This window comes from Anguilla anguilla, chromosome 10 (genome assembly GCF_013347855.1).
Source record: "Anguilla anguilla isolate fAngAng1 chromosome 10, fAngAng1.pri, whole genome shotgun sequence".
Classification (NCBI taxonomy): Eukaryota; Metazoa; Chordata; class Actinopteri; order Anguilliformes; family Anguillidae; genus Anguilla; species Anguilla anguilla.
This window is the reverse complement of record NC_049210.1, coordinates 11,272,304-11,296,681: the sequence shown is the minus strand read 5'-3', so window position 1 is coordinate 11,296,681 and position 24,378 is coordinate 11,272,304. Positions and strand designations below refer to the sequence as shown.

General features: G+C 44.0%; 1 protein-coding gene across 1 annotated transcript; it reads right to left on the bottom strand.

The window, feature by feature from the left end:
- Positions 1-1,610: 1,610 nt before the first annotated feature.
- Positions 1,611-24,217, bottom strand: LOC118206862 (exportin-7-like). The gene is made up of 28 exons (XM_035379996.1): positions 24,108-24,217; positions 19,710-19,856; positions 19,271-19,364; positions 18,353-18,519; positions 18,093-18,158; positions 14,824-14,928; positions 14,346-14,511; positions 13,844-13,917; positions 12,835-12,954; positions 12,471-12,617; positions 11,363-11,535; positions 10,690-10,883; positions 10,209-10,314; positions 9,805-9,940; positions 7,502-7,575; positions 7,171-7,251; positions 6,772-6,835; positions 6,520-6,628; positions 6,136-6,242; positions 5,915-6,003; positions 5,618-5,725; positions 5,308-5,390; positions 4,671-4,885; positions 3,792-3,930; positions 2,980-3,140; positions 2,680-2,778; positions 2,116-2,243; positions 1,611-1,764 (listed from the first exon to the last, which is right to left on the bottom strand). Exons 1-28 carry the CDS (start codon positions 24,123-24,125, stop codon positions 1,671-1,673), a joined length of 3,264 nt encoding a protein of 1,087 aa, XP_035235887.1. The 5' UTR covers positions 24,126-24,217; the 3' UTR covers positions 1,611-1,670.
- Positions 24,218-24,378: the final 161 nt, after the last annotated feature.

The window sequence follows — 24,378 nt, the reverse complement described above, 5'->3', positions numbered from 1 at the left end:
TTATTTTGCAGTCACAATGCTTACACTACATGTAGCAGACATCCAAACAGTTCAACCAGCTACTTTATCACTCAATGGACCCAACAGTCTCCAAAAGAACACATTCACATCAGGGAACCAAACAAAAATAAAAAATTAAAAAATCCTAACAAAAAAAAGAAAAGAAATCAGTTTAATATCCATGAGTGCTGAACATGGTTAGAGATGATCTACTTCTTCACATTTAGCAGCAACATTTGTTCAGAATAGCAGAAGTTGCTAATATACTTGTATACCCACTCCGTATTTCTAAACGTAAGTTTTAGAGCTACTGTAGTCTATGCATTATTTTTTTTCAGTTATTGAGAGTAAGTGGGCTGTTTTGGAGGCATTTGAAATGTAAAAGGGTTTTTTTTTTTTTGTTTGCTGGAAAAAGGGCAGCGAGAGAAACGTAGGACCTGTACCGTCTCGATGGTAGCCACGCCCGGTCTTCGCCCCGGCAACGCGCCAGCCTTTACACGTAGCGCGAGACGATACTCCTTCGGGGCCTCTTCGCCTCGATGGCGGATTAACAGCAAAAGCCAGAAGGCGATTTGGCGGGGAAGCCTGTCTTGATTGGGCCGAGGCCGCGCCGGCCCGCAGCAGCGTTAGCGGTGACCGCTCGCGTCGCGCGAGATTGTTCTGCGTCAACGGCGTGTTCAGTCGGGCTGGGCCTGAGAGCGGAGTCGAAAGGCAAGGCCGGCGGTGACCCAACGGAGCCCGGCCGAGGGAACGCGGTGAGGAAGAAGAGCCCCGTTTCCAGGGGGCGGGGTTAAAGGTCACTCTCACGGAAACCCCTAGGTTCACTGAAGGGGAGAGGATGCCCACTGACTCAGACAGATACTCCTCAACCAACATCTGCAAGGCAGCAGGGGTCTGTATTTACAAATCCTTCCGTGCTCAGGGTCGCTTGAAAGGTTAGAGGTTGGGGGGTGTGGGGTGAAAAAAAAAAATCTACAACAGGTCTGATCATTCAAAATTCTCTCACGCCCAAAACCCTTTCTTTCCCCCTCAAACCAATCCCCATTCTGCCACGCACTCCTCAACGCAACATCATCTATCACCTGGATATTTCTCTGTAACCCTTCACACACATCCGAACCCTGCACTCAACACTGTTGCACTAATGGACCGTAAAAACTTCAATCACACTATTTTTTATTCTTTTTTTTTTTTTTTTACTTTTTCAAATTGAATTATTATAAACATCGTTCAAAATGTTACGAAAAAAATGTACACTTGATTATTAATTTATACAAGGCAGACAGAAGCAGAGTATTATAATTTAGCAGCTCCCCTCCTGTTGTGAGGACCCTTTTTTCCTTCTGGGCGAGAGTTCGGAGAGGACGTTTACCTCAGCGTTTTTAACGTCCTTGCTTCTCCCCAACTGTCCCTTTTACCCCTCTGAGCCACAGCAGTCAGTGCATAGTCACCGTGACCATCAGTGACCTCTGGAAACTGACTTTAAAATATACATATAAAAAGCACAAAATAGGCAAGGGTGGAAGGAGGGCACCAGGCATGGAGAGGTGTGGCGGGTGGGGTGCTGTGGTGGCGGCCCCCCTGGCATCCGGGCCGGGAGGGGGGGTGGGGGTACGAGGGGGGGTGGGGGGTGGGGTGCGCGAGGCCGTGGGAGGCCGGGCGGAGGAATGTCAGCTCATCATGTCGTTGCTGTTTACCCCGTACGTGGAATTCTTCATGGAGTCGTTGACTTCCCTTCTGAATACTGAGAGGTTCTGTGTAAACCTGCCGGAAAGGAAGCCAACGCATGAGGCTTTAAGCGCTACGACGAACAGCCGTCTGAAGTCTGAAGAAGAAATTACCATCTGGACCATCAGGACTCGAGTTAAAAAACTATGCAAATCAATGATTCTGCCACCAACACGATGGAAATGAAAAGGTATTCTCATTCTCAGTATTCTCAAGGACAACTGAAGCTATCATGCAAAAGTAATATATTTGGCTAATCAAATCTGCAGTGGCTTGGTTTATTACAAGAAAAAAATTACTGCATATCAACAGAAATGAAGAAAAACAATCAATATAAACATAATCACAGACACATATAATACATACAGACTATGGAAATGTGCCCACCTGTCTCGGTTTTTTGTGAGTAAGTTCCGTTCAATGCCTTCCATTAGATTCTCGAAGCATAGGTGCATGGCTTGCTGCTTCTCCGGTGGCTGGCTGTTCACTATACTGTTTCTCAGCTCAGCAAAATACTGAGAAAGACAAGACATCCACAGGCAGAAACCACACAAGGGTTAGTACACCGCAGTTACGCCTCGCATACACCAGGGGTCACATTTCCTGCTTGCACAGTGATGAAATGGACGTAAACATCACCAGCGGCGCCAGAACACAGGACGTACTCCAAAAGATACCAAATGCTTTTACAATAGTGCTCAAATGCACTCTAATAAATTCCACTCCATGCTCTATGGAGGATAAATAATTAAAATGCAGTTGTTACTCATTAATACTCATAAATGTAGGAGGCAATGGAGCCTCTAAACTGTACCCGTGGCCCACAGAAAAATTCTGAAGCCTTTGCCCCAACAAGTAGAAAGAAATGTGAGCGCTCCACAACGCCGAAAATAATTAGCCGTTACAGTGACACCTCGACAGAAGACGCCCAGCGACGAGACCCAAGCTCACCTTCTCGTTTAGCAGGATCAGGCCCAGCAGCGGCCGGGACATGGACCACTGGTTCCGGCAGTCTTCGAAAATGATGATATTAAGCACGGTCGATAGCATCTGCAAGACAAAGCGGGCAGACCGTGGCACCACATTTCACACGTTGGGGGGGGGGGGGGGGGGGGAATCTCCCTCCCGTCGCAAAACGACAAACGGGGGGGGGGGGGGGGGCAGCTGTTAACAAGGGACCGGGCACGCACGGGGGGGAGGGGGCGACCCCTCTCTGCGGGCGAGGGGGCGGGCGGGGCCCCTGCTCCGTACCTGCTGAATCATCTCCGGGTGCTGCTGCATTATGTGCAGGAAGCGGTCGCTCTCCTGCGGCAAGGGGGCGGCCCTTTTCTTCGTGCTGCGCGACAGCTGCTTAAATAAATAGGTTACTATGTGGTCTAAGCTGGAGCAACATCCTGTACATACCATTGTGTCTGGAAGAGAAAGGAGATGGGATGGGATTAGATCACGCGGGGGGATGTCTGAATGCACATGGGAGGGGAAGGGGGGGGGGGTTGGGGGACTGAGAGGCTGTTTGGCTGTTCGCCCTCAGGGCAGGGGTGACATTACCTGGTCACAGTGCCACACAGCTAAAGCTACATTGTGGGAACTAGAATATGAGTAATTTGTATGACTGTTATTACTCACTCAATATTAGAAAAATACTGGCACCATATAATAGCTCAATAATTTTGAAATAGTACATTTTTCTTCTCACAAAGAAATTGTGGAAGAGTAGTCTTCAAACTCCTTTATGTAACAGCACATCCTGTTCACCTGCATTTCTAATACAACCTATGTGCAAAATCCACCTCCTTGGGATTTAAATACTGAGGGCACACACAGAGGTCTTATTGATTATTGAGGGAATGTGTGAAACCGCCCCAAAATGAAGGTGCAGAGGCCATACAGAAACACCACACCCTTAGCAACAGTCAAAACAGCTACGCAATTTATTCAACCAGTAATGCGATGGGATTTTAAATGGACAGAAATTGCAGGTAGTGACTCTGATGGCAAGCAGGACTATCTGCATGGAATGGGGCGGAGAGCCACTGTGCTAACCGGTTAAAGCCAGTATTTACCGAGTGCAGTAAGTCCTTCGGAGATGGAGGAGAGAATATACATGATGACGTGCGGCTCCAGACTGGCAATGAAGTTCATATGGTCCTGGGTCAGGACCTCCAGCAGAGAGTAGTAGGACTGACTTAGCTTAGGGTAGTCCTGCAGGAGAGAGCAGTGGAGGTTAACACTGGATAGAAACGATAGACCAAAATGTGCACAAATCCATACAAATCACTGTTTCTCAATACTGGCTAGAAAGAAGGCACCATCACACATGCATGGGTCTAAATTTATGGCCCCTGCAGAGCTTTAAATAGACAGACCTAGCTGGCTGGTACTCATACAAAAGGTGTGTGACTTGCTCTGTCATAGCACTGACAGCCATAAGCTCAATGGGTTTGCTGTCACTTTTGGCAGAGGGGGGTAAGAGCTTGTTTCACTCTATCTTCACTAATCTTCACTCTAGTGTTTCTTTTGCGCCTCTACATCATGAAACCTATGCACTTGTTGTACGTCGCTCTGGATAAGAGCGTCTGCTAAATGCCTATAATGTAATGTAAATGTAATGTTTGAGGCCCCCTGGCTGTGAGGGGTAAGAGCTTGTTTGAGGCCCCCTGTCTTTGGGGGGGGGTGGGGGGGTGGGGGAGTAAGAGCTTGTTTGAATCCCCCTGGCTATGGGGGTCAAGAGCTTGTTGAAACCCTATGGCTGTGGGGTATGAGAACTTGTTAGAGGCCCCCTGACTGTGGAAAGTAAGAGCTTGTTTGAGGCCCCTTGGCTGTGAAGGGTAAGAGCTTGTTTGAGGCCCCCTGGCTGTGGAGGGTAAGAGCTTGTTTGAGGCCCCCTGGCTGTGGAGGGTAAGAGCTTGTTTGAGGCCCCCTGGCGTGACGAGTTTGCTCACCAGCAGGTCGCTCTGCGGGATGGAGAGGAGGAGCTTGATAAACGTCTGCAGGGCGTTGTCCAGCGCGTCGTCCCCGTACAGGCGGAAGACGCCGAAGTTGACGTAGTTTCCGCTCAGGACGGCCTTCAGCATGGAGAAGCAGGTGGAGATGCCCTTCAGCTTAAGGGCGTAGACCTGATCCTTCGGAACCTCCCCTATCGTCAGGATACGGTTGCCTGTGGTCAGGATGGGGAAAAACAAAGACTTCATTAAGAAGGCCTTGCATCTCAAAGCCAATCATTAATTAATAAGCCTTAACCTCAAATTGCATAGATACACTTCATAAAGATTATAATCTAGGTCTTACCAATTGAACATACTTTTTTTATATTACTGACTCATACTGTCAGATATTAATTCCACCAATTGATGTTAACCATCTTTCTCAAGGTCAGCTATCAATCCACTAAGAGACAATTGCACTTTGCACATTGAATACCAAGCAGAACTAAAAAAAAAAAGAAATAGCTAATTTCCTGAACACAATACAACCTCACTGGTGTCAAGCCTTGACTGTGCCTTCTTTTCATAAAGGTTTACAACACAAATTTACGAATGCATGCCCTTGCGAAAATTAAATTTGTGCCGTCATATCTACCGTATGTAGTGATCATCTTGCTGGTTTCTCTGAAAAGCAGGATTCCATTGGGTGATGAAACGTCAAACTGTAACCTCTGTGACCTACAAGATTTAAAGGCTGTAAGTAGGAAGTGTACATTTACATAAAAATAATCATTTGTAAATTCACTACTGGAATCTGTGGGTCCACACCTACAGAACAATGAATATGCTTTGACACAGCACTTGGATCCCACTGCTGCATTGCAGGTGCTCTCCATACACCAGTTTAAGTGACAGGGCAAGATAACATTTACACACTTCCTTCACATGAACAAGGACAATCATACCTGTTGTGAACGAGCTCCGCCATCAGTTTGAGCACCGGTGTGGTGCATGCTGGGACGTGGTACCACAGCTCAATGGCCCTCTGCAGGATGGGCATGTAGGTGGGGTAACTGACGGTAGCAGAGGCTGAGGAAAATCATGCTGAGAAAATGACCAAAACAAAGACAGATTCCCACCCCCGTCGAGTCAACCCTCTGAACAACATCATTAGACGGCTCAGAGTTCGAAAAAGAACCGGTTTAAGACCACACACCAAACTCTGTTTGAAGTGTGTACGCCTCTGGACACTGAAAGGATACATCCAGTCAAACAGCATCATGAAGCTGGTCTTAGCAGTGAAGGCAAAGGCAATCCCTCTTAAATCTCTCACAAGGCCCACCAAAGTTCTCTGAAAAGTAAACAGCCATTATCTGACACACAGGACAACGAGGAAGAAGTCAAACACAACTCCGAGCAGTTCATAAACAGTGGAGAAACAGAACTGGTTAGTCAGACTAATCCGTGGTCGCTCGACACTCACTTTTGCTTCTTGCTCGTTGAAAGTGTTGGTGCTGAACATCTGTGCTACAGCTTCAAAAGCAGCAGTCAAGGGCAACATGAACTGCTCAAACTGGTCCTCATCTTCACCTGCAGACCAAGACCCAGACAGACAGACAGACAGGCAGACAGGTGAGTCACACAGCAGTCGGCAAGTTCTTCCAATGTGCTTCCAGCGAACAATGGGACACATCTATTTCACTATCTCAACTCACATCAGTCCAGCCAAAAAAATCCAGAAATATAATGATTAAAGCGTTAAACAAAAAAGCAGTGCAAGATGAGATCAAATTAAACACTGAGCCTATGACCTCAGGGAGTCCAGTTGGAGCAGCAGTACAGGAGATACACATTCACTGCTTCTCACCCAGGTCCACCATCAGCAGACGCCCCAGTGCAGTGTAGAAAGTTGTCCGACACCTCATGTCACTGAGGTTTGACTGATTGTTAAGGCCCAGGAAGGAAAAGTGCTCGCTCTGTTCAGACAAACACAAAAAAAAACAAGACAATAAAAAGTGAGATACCACAATTCACACTCACACTTTTTTCTCAGTCACTTGCCTTCCATTATTCCAAAAGTGAGTGTGAGGAAGTGTGAAGGCGTCAGGCTGGCACTTACCGTGTGGTTGTTCAGCATGAACTGGACAGCGCTGAGTTTCACCAGCTTTCTCACGCTGCTGTAGGTACACTGAGAGTCAAGGAGAAGTGTAGTACTGACGCACTACACACAAAAAACACTAAAGCCCAACGTCAAAAAAGAGAATAGATGCCTAACGGGCACATCGTGAAATATAAAGAGGCAATGAAATGAGTATTTACAGGTTAAAAATAAAAGGCTACAACTCATGACTGGACAAAGCGGATAGAGCTCTTTTAAGTATGTCACACATATACTGTGAGAGTAACCTTTCCGTACCCTCGCAGTGAAGTGCATACTTCACGTTTGAATGAAAGGTGAAAGTTGAAGGTAGAACGTAAATGTGAGGGGAGGCAGCCAAGCGGACAGTAAAAAGGATATCCAATGGAGAGGTCGTTGAGAAGCTGAAGGGTCTTGGAGGTAATGGGTTCACATCTTCCCCAGTACTTCAGATTAGTGATTCTACACAAGATGCAAAACCATTAGTTTTATGGCAAACAGCAAAATATCTGTAAACAACATTCTCTAAAATGATGTAAGCATGTCTGTTTGCATAAAGGAGCAAATAAGAAATGATGCTTAAGAGACTGATAAATATATACACCAACTTCTATACACTCTAATCAATCCATAGCTGAAACAACAGCTTCCAGCTAAGAGGTGTATTCACTGAAACAATGCATCGTGGGAGATGAAGTTTTGCTCTACACACATTTTCCCGATGAAGACGCTTAGCACCATGGTTTCGTCGTTCAAGCCAAGGACCTCACTGAGACGGCGATAAAGCTGAGGAACAGAGACAAAAGATCTAAATGAGAAACTCCACAAAGATTTACACCACATCGTACAGCTTTACATATTAAACTATACACATCTGTCATTTTTATCCGTGTGCTTAATTTCCACTGATTTGACCTTATTAAGGGTCACATAATGATTTTATCATATACGTGAACTGACATGTTCACCTAATTTTTATGGTATGTAAAAATTTGATGATGTATTTGTACTATGATTTTAAACCGATGACTTCAAGATTTCACAAGCCATTGCAAACTCTTTGCCAATGCCAAAGAGATTTTGATGAAACATATGATGGAAATTGTGCTACAGTGCCAAATCGGAAAACCACTTTTGCTGAGCACGACAAAATTTCAAAATCCAAAACATTTCATAACATATGGATCAAGCCATATTTTACAACTATAAACGCAAGCATTAACACGTGTTTGTGAGCAAACGGGGTGAACTTTCCTTTAAAACGAAATGGATATATGTTCCATTTCAGGTTTCGCAAGCTAAAATTGAATCAGAACCAACAGCCAGGAGATAATCTGAAACAGATTGTCGAACACATATTTAAAAGAAATACCTCTGCACTAACATGTACCATACTCTAAAGTTCTTGAGAAACTTGAGCCATGATCCAGGTCAACCAGGACCCGAAGACTGCCAAGAGGTAGCTAAATATAAGCATGATAAAGCTTGTGTTTAATCAGAGCTCTCATTTACAGCCATCTGCTTAGCCTAGATCCATTTTTTAAAAAACATATCACTGATGATAAAGTAAACCGACACAATATTAATACAGACAAGAGGGTTTGAGTTATGTTTAAAGTCAATTATGCTGTAAGTATAGGACTCAGCTGTTTCCGTGGTAATCCTAATTTGAAATGTCTTTAACTGTATGTTTGTTGTTAACTCCTTGTCCATTACAATTACATTACATTGCATTACATTCTGCAGACAACTTACACAGCCTCCATACAATCCATTCATACAGCTGGACATGGACTCAAGAAAGTCTGATTAAGTAACTTGCTCAAGGGTACAACAGAAATGCCCCATCTGGGAAATTCACCTACACTCAGAGTTCCGAGCCCCGTTCCCTGACCACTATGCTACACAGCCATACAATCTTTACAGTTGATTTGAAAATAAAAGATTTTAAACCATTATAGTATATCAAGGGTAAAAAAACTTTCATTTCATTTGAACCATCTAGGTGTTGTGTTGATCGAGCATTACAGAATGCTCTTAATCTTCTGCCAGAAACAAATTTAATACCTTTTGGCATGAATAAAAACTGCCAGCTAATGTGGCCAAGGTTTTATCACACAGTCTACTTAGTGGAAGATATTACCTCCAGTAAATCTAGCTGGCATATGCCCACAAGCTTTTCAGAGGAGCTTCCAATGGGAATTATTCACTTGGTTCAATGCAATGAGAGAATCATCAGTGTCATTGCTGGTCAGTGGAGCCCGAACACAAACACACACACAGAACCTCCAATTAGTGCAACTGCCATCACAGCTGATGCCAACTGCACACTTTCCAAACAACCTCCATAAAACTGTCAGAGTGCAGTCTTGTGGATGCTTGGTTTGAGTGTCCTCTGCTGTCACAATGCAATGTTGTGGCAATCCTGGCTCATGAGATAACCATAAGATCCAGTGGTAGGGGGTTAAAATAGTGTAGAATATGAGGGGTTCAAATACTTTAATAAGACAAATCATACATGGTGGACTATCAAAACTTCTCCCTTCATTCCACAGGTCAATCACTGCCTACTATAGCCCATAATTTAGGAAAGCAAGAAGGAAACAGTGACGTTGAAAGTCCAAAGCCGACAGAACACTAAGACTAAATCAAATTCCATAATAGCAGGGAAAGGGGACAGACATGAGTAAACTACCATAACCACTTATCTGAGATGTTCACATTTTGAAGTCTCTGGACAGCACAGATAAAACATATTCAAATGACATTTTATTTTACCCTGTCAAATATTACTGCATTACTGCTCTTTCAAAATAAAATAAAAGGTAATTGTTATATGACATTAGCTGCATTCAGAGTTGTCCTTCAAACAGTTAAATCAGTGATGTTTTGTGAGCTGTGATGTCACATGTGACCTAAGGGTTTCAGGGTATGCCTCTACACATCCCATATAAGCTTCAGTGTCTAACCGCTGTGAAATGACTGTCCACAAACACAGCATAAGCAACCAATTACCTTTGAGGATTTTTGCACCTGGTCTCCGATGTAGATTTTGCGGAACTGCTCGAAGAAGCTGAGCATGGCCAGCTCGAGTTTCTCGTTGCCAGCCTGCGCCAGACGGGAGTCGGTCAAATTCATCAGCTGCAACACCCTGGAGAGGAGACAGCAAGCCAATGACAGCGCTCACGGTCACGTAACCATTCGACAGAAAAGGGCAGCGTCACCATTCTATACAAAACACATTTACTTGCCAATGTATCACCTCTAAATTCTTATACTCCTATAGTTTCCAGAGAACTATGTACCGCCAATTACAACGTGAAACTAAACGTACACAAAGGAGGCTCAGCCTCCTCTAAGAAATGAAAAAATTAAATAAAATCTGGGGACTGCTAGAAACACAAGAGCGGATTACTTGCCGACACACTAGCTCTCCGTCCATAGCGTCCTGCTCGTCCGTGCTGGCGAAAGACACTCGCCCGCCAATCACCGCCCCGATGATGTACACCAGCCAGGTCAAGCGCCCTGCGGCCACAGAAAGATTCCGCTACGGTCAGAATTCAGACACTTTATTTATTTTTCATGCATGTTTTATAGCATCGCTTCCTGCATGCCTCTGAATCATGTAGCGTACTCATCTAATTGCTCTTACCGTTTAAATGCTACTCGCTTTGTTTCATTCCTTTTCCATTTATATTTTCATGACAGTGGCCTTGGGTTTAAAAAGGCATTTCTTTCAGCATAAAATGTATTATTAAAGGGAACTGTCAGACTGAGTCACCCAGAAATAATGCGAGTTATAAAAGATTAACCGGATGGGGGAGGGGGCTGTAGGCCTACAGTACATCAGCGTGAGGCCTTCTCTTGGCTGCTCAAGACCCTGGTCTCTCTCTCTCGTACCCTCCTGCACGGCGATGTCCATGGCGCTGGAGTTGGTGGACTGCAGCAGCTCCTGGTAGGACTGGGCCGACTGGTCGAACAGCTGCACCAGCAGGGCGCAGGTCTTCTCGTACTCGCACCGCCCGATGGTGGACAGCTGGTCCAGCTGCTGCTGCACCAGCCCCGTGTCGTCCAGAGGGTCCTCCAGCCCGTCTCTGCCGAACAGGACACACGTGCCCATCACGCTCACTGAACACTGCTAACAGACCCTTCAAACTGCTCAAACGATGTCATTAAACCAATGAGCGCATTGATAAACTTAAGGCTCTCAGCGGGAGCCGTGTAATGAGAATGACCCAGATCTGTTCCCTGAACCCTTTATATCTTACACCCACTGGTTATTCTTTATGCATGTCTAGACAGTGCAAGTCTAAGCATCGCTAAAAAGTGCAGCCTTTTCTCTTATTGCCACCTCTTATCGAAGGTAAAAACCTTAAGCTACCAACTTGAAGTCTGCCAATGCCCCAGCCACTCAACTGTGCTATATTCCTCTTAATGCAGTTCATTTAAATAATTCCTGACAAAAGTCCTTTGCATGAAAACACTTCACCTAAGTAGCGTGGGTTTGTGCGTGAGGCTCAGAGACACAACAGCAGGAGATGTAGAGAATGTTCCAGAGCGAGAGCCTCCCTACCTGAGGATGATGTGCACAGACTCCAGGCGGGAGGTGATGTAGGCCTTGGTGACCTCGGGCGTGTACGTCTCCAGCAGGTGCGGCTCGGTGGCCTTGACGTACGGCACCGAGGCCGCCAGGCGCTGCCACAGGCTCAGCAAGTAGTGCACGCTGTTGGGGGCAAACTCCCAGTGCTGGGGGCAGAACGCAAGGGGAAAATCAAAGGTTATTAGCAGGCGGTTAATCAGTTCCATGTATAGGCCCTGTTGTATGGCTCTTCACCCAGACTCAAGCTGGAATGCATTCCGTTTCCCGTTACCAGATGTGGAATGGCCATAAAGACGCGGGCTCTCACACAATACAGTCAGGTAGAAGAGGAAGGCTGGGCTTACAATTCAAGAGCCAGTTAGCTGTCGTAGCTCCTTCACAGCCACTAAATTTAGCTCCGCTCAACACTGAACTTCAAATAATAACACACGCTGTCGTACTTGAAGTTGGTAAGTACACAAAATGTATTTATTTTTTAAAATATCTTGACGCTTGAATAAAAAACGGCTGTCAAATTGCTTGGCCCACTTACAAAGTGAAAAGAAACTGGATCCAGAATACCCAACAGAGTTTCAGCAGCAGGGAAACTATACACGGACGTACAGTATAGAGCGGCTTAACTGTACCCTCATCGAGATGGTCTACAGAAGGGAGCCAGTGCAGTCCTGAGCACTGGGTATCAGGGCAGACTCCAGCTCTAAACCACATCACTCATTTTGTCATGATCTTGTGCTCAAACTATGCCAGCTGGCCACCATGCGGGCGCAATATCACCAACAGTAAATCATTCATCTGCACCCGTGCCTCACAACCCTAACACACAACATCAAGCTACTTTTTCCTGTCAATTTTTGCCTGTTGTGACCCAATTGAAATGAAATCTAACTGAAACAACCAGGTTTACAGTAAAATACTGTAGAATGTGGACCTGTTTTATTTCCAGGATTAATCCTCTTGCAACAACACTGCTGACCAATTTCACTCCTTATATTAGCCTGTGTGCTACAGTGGTAAGCACCAGCCACTGGATCTTCGGAAATACGGTAAACCGCAGCTAAGTTTTACCAGCACAATAACTCACCTGTAGGCTTGTGACCGTGAAGTTGGCGATCAATCGGATGACCTCAGGGTAGTTCTCCACCTTGACTAGCTCCCCAAGCTGGTAATTGCTTTTCAGCCGTGCCAACAGTCGACAGAATTCGTGGTAGTTGTTTGGGTCCGATAAGCTCTGGAGAACAAGGGAGAGTCATTTATTACCTCCTCACGGGTGCTAGGAAAGCCGTTTATTATTCCAAAAAAAAAAATAGGTCAATCAAGAAGCATTTCTTTTCATACATAAAGATGCAGATTTAGGCCCCCGGCCTTGGATTCCCATGCAATTAGGCAACTTCAAACATGCACTTGCACATAATCAACGGTCACACCTATCTCAGATCCCAAAGTACCTGGGGGTTCTCCAATATCCGTTTGACCCCATCCACAAGATGGGACAGGAACTTTGCTCTTTCTGCATTGTTGAAGAGGGATCTTCGAACCGAGGCTATTTGTACTAAGCATGATAAGACCTGGACACAAAAGCAGAAAGACAAGTAAAAAATTCTAGTAATGCAAAGCGGAAAAAAAAGAATTGTTGCCACGACGTCATTTGAATCGATCGACTGGCTTGTGGATCATTTCATTTGAAACCAAAAACACTCCGCACATTTTGCTACTCTGAGAGGTCTGTGAGCTCACAAAGCCCACATTCTCAATCTTAATATAAAAACTGAACCTGGGCTGCCAGGAGGTATCTACAGATATAGCACTCGTTCTGAGGGCAGTCACTCGCTCGATGGTCTGGAATTGGATTCTGAATGTGCCAGTGCGGTCTATGGCAGGCAGTCCCTGCACTGCCCTCTCTGCTAGCTTTGAGTAACTGCAGTCTGCCTACATGGGTAGTGCTGTGCTCCGACGTGACTGCTGATGTTGCAGTGATGATGTGGGCCAACAAATATGAGGACACTCAAAATTGGAATAAAAAAATTGCAGGACAAAAACAACGTAATTAAATTAATAAATACCAGAATTTGACAAAGCATCTGCCATACCCATTAGCTAGCAGAGACTACCCATGTGTTTACTCTAAGACAGACTGCAGGTCTCTGGAAAACATATTTGACTGGGTATTTTTTTCTCTTTGGGGGGGGGGGGGGGGGCGTTCCAAGCCACAGGAAAAAATCAATTCACTTAAGCGGTTCATTCTGGATGGTTATCTCCAGGACAATGACCCCCAGGAAGCCACGCATTAGATACATTTTTCTCTTTAGATGGACGGCAGGGTAGCGTTAAAAGTGCCGAGCCTGTGACTGACCAATTTACGAGCCTGTCAGGGGAACAAGAAAAACAGCCAGACCACCGGGAGGGGTGGGGTGGGGGGGGTTACCGTGGCACTGACCACAGCCCGGCTTCACTCACCAGTGGGGAGAGCGACGGGGGGATGGAATGATACAAATCAAAGAACAGCTGCAGAGTTGAGGAATCCAAGAACGCTGTAAGAGGGGAGGAGACAGAAAGAGAGAACGACAGTCCGTCAACACGGCGAAACAAGCCACTGAGAGCCCCTCGATGACACTACAACGCTGGCAGAGCCAGGGACAGTGATATCAACAGCTACACGATAGCACCTGTCACAACAGGCATAATTATTCGATCAAAGTTAACAGCGACTTGGTGATGATTAGGAGCCATAGAGCATTAATGACAGGCTACAGCTGGAATAGCCCACAAGCAAAGGGCCCTTCATGAGACACCAATACATTCAGAGAGCTACACTCAGACCAGAGACACAATGTAAACCCACAGCAGGTCTCATAGGTCGAGAGGTCAAAAAGAGCTGCATCTGAAGGACGTGCTGTCGAACTAGGAAAGCCACATAAAAGCATGGGGGGGCACGCTCCCTGGCCCTCGTCAGTCTCACCTGATCTCCAGCTGGTGGGGATCTGCACCGTGCACAGGTCGTCGGACGACTCGTCGGTGGAGGTGCCGATGAAGTCGAAGTTGAGGCAGTTGTGGGCCAGCTTGAGGAGCTGCATGAGGAGGCCGTGCTGACTCTCGTCGTTCAGGTTCAGGTTCTTCCCGGAGGCCTGAGGACACGCGCCAGCACCAGGGCGGAGTCAGTACACTACACACGTGCAGGGTGGGGTCAGTACCCCACACACGCGCACAGGGCGGGGTCAGTACCCCACACGCGCGCACAGGGCGGGGTCAGTACCCCACACATGCACAGGACGGGGTCAGTACCCCACACACGCACAGGACGGGGTCAGTTACACACACACACACACGCACATGCACAGGGTTGGGTCAGTCCCCCACACATGCACAGGGAAGGGTCACTCCCGCACACATTAGGGTGTGGAGACGGTCAGACAGACCCTCCTCCTCGCGGCCCGCACCTGTTTCAGCAAGTTGCAGGAGAGCGTGAAGATTTCGAAGAGCGAGGAGTCTCTGAACGACGAGGCTATCTTCCGGTGCTTCGTCAACGGATGCGACGCGTCGGCCTGGGGGATATAATTTTAGCCTCTCAGAACGCAGCGGTGACGTCAAGTCTTTCTACAACAGTGCTGACTGATGGGCCACATGGGGCACAAATACCAGACTGCAGTAAAGAGGTCATAAAGCATCCGCACTGTGGCTGTGTCTGAAGCCAAACACCCTATTCGGAAATGCACAGATAACGCATTGTATACTCAAACGTTTTCTTTCTGAAGACTAACGATAATTACGAGATGACATTATCAGAAAAAATGAGAAAAGAAAGGAAAAATGTTAAAAGAAAAAGAGGAACAGATACCACCCACATAGAGAATGTGTTGGCTCCTCCATTCCAAATAGAGGTGCAGATCATTTTCTAGGTTTAACAGCAGTTACAAACAGTGTTGTCTATTATTTACTCACTACATCAGAACATATTCAAGTATCCTTTATACAGTAACACATTGACAGATATTACATAAAAGCTACAGCATAAACAAATAGGGAAATTATTAAAACCATGTTATGTTATGCTATGAGCTCAGTTATTAACAAACCAATACAAAGCTATAGTAGGCTGGCAGGATTCTGACAGAATTCCCACTGGTTTACCAACCTTTAATTATCCATGTAACACTATTCTATATTACTTGTGACGATTACTTAATTACACAGTATACAGTCAGCAACTGGTTATAAACCTCATGCTCTACATGTTCATGCCTGCTCAGAAACATACTTTCATATCTGCTTGGCACGTTTAAAAGAAAGTAATCTTTGGTGCAATTACAAAAAATAATTATCAATATACTATAGACACAAACAAAGCAACTGTGCCTATTGTATACTGCAAATACTACAGTTATTTTTAAGCTGTTTAAAAGCAATGCAATGAAGTAGTATGTTTGCTCCATGACCTAACATAATTGAGATGGATCTAGAAATAAACTGTGTTGCTAGGAGACCAAGTCATCTTCAAATGTTGGTTGATCTAAGGCAGCACTGACAACAAAAGCCAGCAATTTACTACAGTACATTTCTGAAAAATCTACAACACAATCAAATGGCTTCTGAAAACATCTAGGCTATACAAAGAAAACTGATTTCTCAATATTTTCAACGCTCTGTGGTTAATCAGAAACAGAATAAGATTATAGTTATATGCTCTTAGTGCTCACTGTGTCATGTTGCTCTATTAGAGGACATGAACGTCATTCCATATGTGAGTACAAACAGTCCAGATTTCACAAGGTTGCATACGACTAGCTCTTGCAGGGATGCCAATACAAGAGTGAAAAAAACTGAAACATCTTTTATTTAATCTGTACAATTTTATGATTTAAATGCACCAAATGTTCTCACAATAAACATACAATATTAATTAATATGACGCAAGAAAAAATCCTACCATGTTTACTATAGCATCCACTGTCTTCTTTTTTTATAGATGAAATTATGACACACAGCACTGAATCATTTTCAATCAAGTTTAATTTAGTAGTTGTCTATGACCATGAAATGCACTTTTGTACGTCGCTTTGGATAAAAGCATCTGCAAAATAAATGTAATTTAATGTAATGTTAATCTCAATAAATGGAAACCTAAAGCTTAAATCTTAAATCTTTGAATGTAGGTGATTATGAGGATTTTAATCATTTCTATTGAGGCTATCAGTCAGGGCCAAAATGCCTACCCCCTCAGGAGCACCAAATACAAGAGAAAGAATCTCAATTTAAATTTTAGGTGAAGTCAACTTTGGCAAGAATACTACTCGGCTATAGTCAGGTCAAGGGATAAGCATACAAAAGTAGTTAACATGACTCCAAAACTTTTCTTGTATGCATGGTTTTAAATACTCTCTACAAAAGCATCTGAACTTTGGCATCTTCACGGCAAGCTAAAAATAAATTAAATACTACTAAGCATTTCCAGAAAAAAAACATTACAAGATAAGGTCTTTTCCCTATTGAATGTTGGCTGTAGACCAATCCAAATCCATGGGTGTCATGAAAACTAGGCTACACACACAACTTAACAGTTTCAAGTCCTTCAAACTTCAAGACAATGAATATTGTTGCAACCAATAATGGCATCTCTCCTATTCACCTTTCGCCTATTCTAGCCTGAAACCAAGACTACAATCCCACCTTTAAAATGATAAGGACAAGGCTGAAGCCAAAAAGCTCCTAAAACAAACAGAAACATAAGATGGCAGCAGACAGGGCTGGGCGATATACAATAACGAGCATCACCACCATGTGGTGTATTGCCTTTCTTTTAGTCTTTTTTCTTTACTTATATCCCATGTGGCAGTTAACATCCAAACTTCAGAGGCCTCGTGAAATGCTTTTAGGAAAGGAAAACATCACCACTGCAATCTACTCACAGAACTGTATCTACTGGGTTTCGATAAGAGAAATGTAGTTTCCATGTGATCATGTGATGTGTCTTTGTCAATCACATGGAAGCTCCAAGGTCTTGCTGATGACTAGCTGCACCCAACAGATAAGTGGTGATGTTTTTTCCCAGAAGCACTTCACATGGCCTCTGAAGTTTGGATGTTTACTACTGCATCTGGTACAATAAAAGAGAAAATGATGAGAGAGGAAATACACCACATGGTGGCAATGATCGTTATTACTTTTGATCGTTATCTCAGCGGTACATTGCCTTACGCTAGCTGTAGTACAGGCCTGGCAGAGCAGCACCAGGGAAGCTACCCAGCATCTGGTGATGTCCATGGGTTGCAGACATCAGGCATGAGATGCAAAGGATTTGTAACCCAGCACTAAATATAATTATTTTTGCTTATGTTGCTGCTAATGTTGTTACATTATGCTACATTGCGAGCCAAACAAAAAGACATGTCTAGCTAACACATCTAGCTATACAGCAAACATTACAACTTTACCCCCTTTACTGAATTACTTCTATGCAAAGCTGCTTAAATTAGTTTCTGCCCAGGAGCATAGATTTCATTAAGACAGAGTTTATATCAAATTTGACTTCTTGTTTGTCAATCCCCAGATCAATTTGCTTCCAAACATCTTGATGTTGGGTGGGTGAAAAGGGGTCAAGGGAAAAGCCATATGAACCAAGCTGTGTAGCAGAATCCAAGCTCTAACACAAGAGCAGAAATGATGATGAGAAAGTTGGACGCTTACTTCAGAAGAGCAGAGACCAATTTACCTGGTTAATCTCATTGGTGAGCTGGGAGAGAATAGTCACTCCAATGATGCAATGCTCAACACTGTCCTGTAGTGAATTCAAAAGCATAGGGTCACTGATCAACACACTTTCAAAAGAAACACGATTAACAAACGTGGGACAAATACATGCACTGGGCTCCAATCTGGAAGCTCCAACATCTACGAGAAACGAATATATGAGCAACTCACTGATTAAACGCTGCGGACAGTAGCAGGGAAGACGCATCAAAAAGCAGATACCTGGAGGAACCTGGTCACGTCTGCGATGACGTTCCTGAAGACGTAGTCTTCCTTCTGACAGTCGAACCAGCCCAGCTTGGTGATTCTGGCATACAGCTGGATGAGAGCCTGCGTCACAAAGGCCGCCAGCTTCGGCCGGGTCGCAAGGTAGTTTAGGACGTAATTCCCTGAGAGGAGAGGAGGAGAAAAAAAGAAGAGAAAATGGCCTCAGGACCCATGCCTCCGGTCTAGTGAATCATTCTCTCAATGCTGATTAATGCCACCGAGTACAAACTTTCCCTGTCAGCACCATCAGAGCTTGGACTGCAGTTGTGCTGCATGACACACCATGTGACATCACGTGAACTTTTACTGTACTTCTACATAAACACAGAGAAGGGAGTTGTCATACACAAGACCTACATGGTCTCAGCTTTGTCTCTCTTATAATAAAATGTGTATTTCACCGCTTACATTAATAAGTCCTTAATTAAATGCCATCAGCAACAGTTAATTAAATGGGTGAGGGACTTATGTGACAGAATCAGTCGGCTGTAGAAGCCAAGGACACATATTCCCCTGATGGAGACTACATTACGAACAGAAAAGGAGCGGAGAGACCAGACGGTAGACGCAATGCCCATGAGCTAGCAGACCAAAGCTCATTTACACTGCGTGTGTCTATAGAGACAGAAAACCAAGGCATACTATCCTTTCCCTGACAACACCCACCAGGACACTGGACTCTACACTGAGATGATGACAGAAGGAGACCCTGGATATGTTCTAGCCATCAGCTACACAAAGATTAATTGAAGCCAAGCAAGATCACAAGCTTAGCACAGTAGGATCACAAGCTTAGCACACTAGCACACGTGAAAGGCTTTAAAACGCCTTCCTGCTTCAGGAGTCAGGAGATTTCAGCAGTGCACAGCTTACGGATGTCGATGCGCTGTTCCAAGGGTAGGGGGTTGGTTGTTCGCGAAACCAATTTGGAAAGACATGTTGCGGCCAGCAATTGTGAATAGGAGGACTGAAAGAAGAGAAGAGTGAAATCAGAGTTAAGTCACAAGTGACGGCACATAAATACTGACTAATAAAACAAATAAACAGCTGATTCAGTGGATCCTTCTCTGACAGTTTGAGGTAGATAAACGGTTCAAAACCATGTAAATTTGAGTTCCGTATCAAAATGCTACATTTATTTCGCCCTTCTGAACTCATGCAAAATTCATGGAGACATTGAGAACATCGCCCCTTTTTTTATTCTAAGTCTTGTAGTACCACACGGAAGGCGATCTTTCTTTCGGGAGGATGACATTAGCGGATCAAAGTCGCCAACTGTCACTCGCATCCAATTTTAATGAGCTCTACTTACGCTTCCCCTCTCGAGCAGGAGCTGGCATTTGCTCAGGCAGTCAGGGCTGTTGGTGAACTCCACCAAGGCCTTCTCAGCCTGGAGCCGGGTGGTGGTGTCTGTGGTCTCGTACAGCTGTTTGCACAGGATCTCTAGCTGGGCTAGGCTCTGGAACGCAAAGGGGGGGGGGGATTAAAATGCGTTGTGCGCCGGCGCGTTCCCCGACGATCCGTCGAGTGATCGACACGGTGAGAGGCGTCGCTCACCGCAGGGGACAGAAGGACAGGCGGCGAAGCCAGGGAGGTCTGCGAGATACACGGTTCAGACAAACAGTGGGAGAACAGAGCGGTCCACTCTGTTAAATGGGCCTAGCAGGAGCTAAAATAATAACCGGCTACAAACTGATCTAAATATATAGGCTAGTGAACAGATAGTTGTGCAAAACTGCCTTTTGCATCCACAGTGCACTACATTTGAAGTCCAGCACAGAATCTTAGTTCATCAAATGTAAAGTCTGGAATTACCAAGTAATCAACATAATGGTTGCATAGTGTTGCACACCATTCCCACAACATGTTGTACGTATGGATGCAAGCCAAAACGGCTGGACAGCTAAGTACCGTACAGGGCACCTGAATCTGGGGAATGGAGGGCTGCAGAGTCAGCAGGCTTTGAGCCCTCCCAGGCACCTATCCACGCGATTGAGTTAATCACTGTATTGATTATACCCAAATGGCTCACCTCCCCTGTTCTGAGAGTAGGGAATCCTGCTGAATTGCAGAACCCCAGAACGATTGTGTAGAGCACAGTGTGTATTTATGCCTCAATATCTTAAAAACAGTATAGCTGTGTGTGTGAGTGTGTGTGTGTGCATGTGTTTTTCCCCCAATGATGTAAACTGCAGATTATAAATGATAATAACTATTGGGAGGCCAAGGGAGGAGGCCCCTCATGGAAATGGGAGGAGTACTTTGTGTACTATCTGACAACTGCGCCTACCAGGCGTAGAAAGAACTACGCGTGGTAGATAAGAAGACTGTGTTAGCTTTGACTCGGCAAGAGAGAAGGCAGGGATGATTCAAACTTACTAGGACTCATTTGCTAGGAGAAGCAGTCAGCCCTTCACAATATCACCCATCATTTTCACAATTAAAAACCAAAGTGTGTATAGCAAACTCAAATGTGATGTTTAAGCTTACCTCACTGAATTTTACATTGAGCACTGTGAGAAAGAAGGCGGCTAACTTTATATTCCCATGCAGTTCTTTATTATGAGGCCACATACTGAATAAAACATCCGGGCTGAGAGAAAATCTCTGGCCTTAACAGGCTGAAGATTCAAATTCACAAATATACATTCATGAATATTTCAACACACCTCCAGACTGAATTATGCATATTCAGACCATGTCCTAACAATTCCAATTTACCTCTTTCCAATGATTTATAATAAAATTTCAACATTCAAGATCAAGATCTCATTTTATTTCAGTATCCATCCAGCTCAACAAATTCTTTTTTAAATCCCTCTGGAAAATGTACTAAGGAGTTCCTTTTAAGCACAATTGTCAGTATTGTCTTGTAGGCACTTTGAACCACCCGTTCCAAATACAAATGTTCTAAAATTTGCAAGCATGTTGCTAGACAGAAAGATATGAAACTACCTTGCCAATCTCAGTACAATACTGAGGCACATACTTCAAAAGAAGCAACGGTTAGCTATTGATTTATTGATTCTAATGCAAGAGATTTAACTATTTAGACTACCAAAACAACGACCAAAAAAAAAAAGAGTGGAACCAGGCTGTAAACACATATGCGCCCACAAGCTGAATTAGCCCAAATACTGTCAATAAAAGGGTAAACTGACAGGAAAATTCATTGGGTGCTGCAGCAGGAGAGGGAATGAATGTCATAGATCAACTCTGCCAACAACATTCTGCAGAGTCATTTCAGTAGAGGGCCCAATGGTCACAGGGATGGGACCTGTGCTCTTTCCCTCACCCAACTAACAGCACACGCTATTAACAAAGGACAAACATACCTTACCGCTGAAAATGCCTCTCCCAAATACGCTCTCAAAAATCTTTTCAATGACATGCAACTCTGACGATGGTAGTAAATAGCCCACATTGTTTTAAAGCTCCCCATATGTACTGAGTATGACACAAATTTCTATAAACCTCATTTTAATTGTTGGTCAAATTTCTCTGCTTTCAAAAAGCTTTTAGTGAAATCAGTAACAGGGAATAGGGCAAAGGTTCATCTTGGTAAAGCTTTCAGTGTGATAAAATGGCCAGATCAGAAAATGGCACAGGTGGCTCCTTAAAACAAGCCACAAAATTCCCCCTTAAGTTTGTTGAAACTTTGCACACTCACAAGCAGACATGTATTACCTTTAATTACAAAATACGAAATGTAATGCAAAATTTACATTTTTGGTTTATTTAGGCCATTTTCTGTGACTGGAGAAAGTTTTCATGCTTGCCAGTGAGGGTTTGCCTTTTGACAACCTCGCTCTTTATCATGTTGTAACCACACTGACAATTTCTAGGAACTGATCCAAAAAATCTCATCCAGAGTTAACTAGCACATTTGTAAACACACACAAAATACATGCAGAATTGTTTTTGCTTGATGCATGTCTAGCAGTCAACAGAAGTGTAACTGCGAGTTGAAGATTTCAGTGAACACATAGCTACAGAAAAAGTGTACAAAAATACGTTAATAATTATACAGGTTAATTTCTTAATGAGGTATTCCTCATGTTTAGTAGGATTGTTTACCCTCTTAAACCACATTATGTACAAAATAACTATGCATGCCATTAAGAATAACATTCATGTTAACGTTGTGCTATATTACAAACAATTACATAAAAAAGATAACCAAATGTTTTAAGTAATTAAGTTAAAGGTGTATTAATAGTACGTTGCTAAACACAAGTTCTTTAATACTTAATTCCTTAAACACAACGTAGGTTTGGCTCGTTGTCATATCCTTTGTCTTTGAATTTTTTATTAACTGCCAAATGGTTAGTTTTAGTGACCAAGTGTCTCATCAGTTAGGAGCCTATTGATTTAATTCAGCGTTTAATTTGATCAGTTGAAATTCGTAAGTCGCTGTATTTAATCGTTTGAAATATACCATCGTATGGGATTTAAAAAAAAAAAAATTATGGCATGCCTACTATTTCTAACATAATGCGGCTTACGAGGGCTAATAATCCCTCTAAACACGAAAAGCGAAATTAAGAAAAAATTAATAACCAGCATACAAACATATACAGTGGCACCCGAGGACCGAGTTTGAGAACCACTTCGGATACATATCTATGGGATATCACTGCCGATCCGCAACGCGCGCACACACGTGCATGGTACTAACGTTAATTACGCAGATTGTAAAGTATGCGCGCTCATACCTAAAACACACACACAAACAGAATAACTGTAGTTCCTTAAGAAAACATTTCATTGGTAGTAGCAGACGACTTCTGTTGATGAGCATCAGTACAGAACAGGTGCTACACGCATCCACCGACTTTAATATCATATGGATAGGCGGCCGCAAACCGATTATTATACCAACGAATCCATTACAATGATTAATTGTATAATACACAGCATACAGGAGCCAGACCTACGCCGGTAAACATGCCCAATATTTACCCCCTTCGTCTGCTGCTTCAAATCAGTAACCACAAAAGCGATTAACTACAGTTTATATCAAGACCCCAGCACTAGACACTCCTTGCAATCGATGCAGTCGCCAGCTAGACAGATACTCACTGTATTAAACGTGCATCCAAAAACAGTTCGAACAAATCATGTAGCTAACTAGCTAGCCAAGCATCTTGGTAGTTCCCGTTAACAGAGGTTAAATCGATAACTGGCAATTAATTGTACTATTCGGGATTGGATCGCGTTGCGTTTAATTTACATTATTCAGCAGGCCAATCGTATAGGATGTCTTGTTTACTTGTGGAATTGTGCTGAACACGGACCCTCCTTCAAAGCTTGACTAGCTTCACGTTCCAGAGGGAAACATCGTACACGCTCACTGTGAAACAGGACAACATGCATCGTTGCAAGAAACATTTTCTGATGCGTTTCTCTTTTGCACTTCTAACCTGTATGAACCAATGAAACAGATGACAGGCCAAGAGTCAGCGTGCTCGCTAGTCGTTCGCATTGGCTGAGAGCTAAAGCTAGCAACATCAATTCAGCAGAATGCTAGCCAGCTAACTGGTCGCATCCTCAGTTAACCATCGAAACCTTCGGCATTTTGTCTGTTACCTTCAAGCAGAAGGAAGCATTTTTGTATGTCGGCACTCTAGCTATCGAATATCTAATTTAGCAAAGTGCCCTCATTATGATGCTATATTTTTGCAATTCCAAAACATAAACCTCCAGTTACCTGCACATGATCCGCCATTTTGCTCCATTCATGCTCCTATCACTCCCCCTGAGATTGAGCATGCGCGCAAATGCCTAAATTCTATAAACCACTTGCGCAATTACCGATCCGCATCTTCGTCTGAAGGATGATACGCAACTTTTCTGAATATGACCGTCTATGCGTTACAACGTCAACAGCGGGTCTTTGTTTACATGGTTCTTAAAGGGACCGTCCATCCTGGTCAAACGTCAATCTCCAAATAATCAGAAATAATGTAGGCTACCGAAAG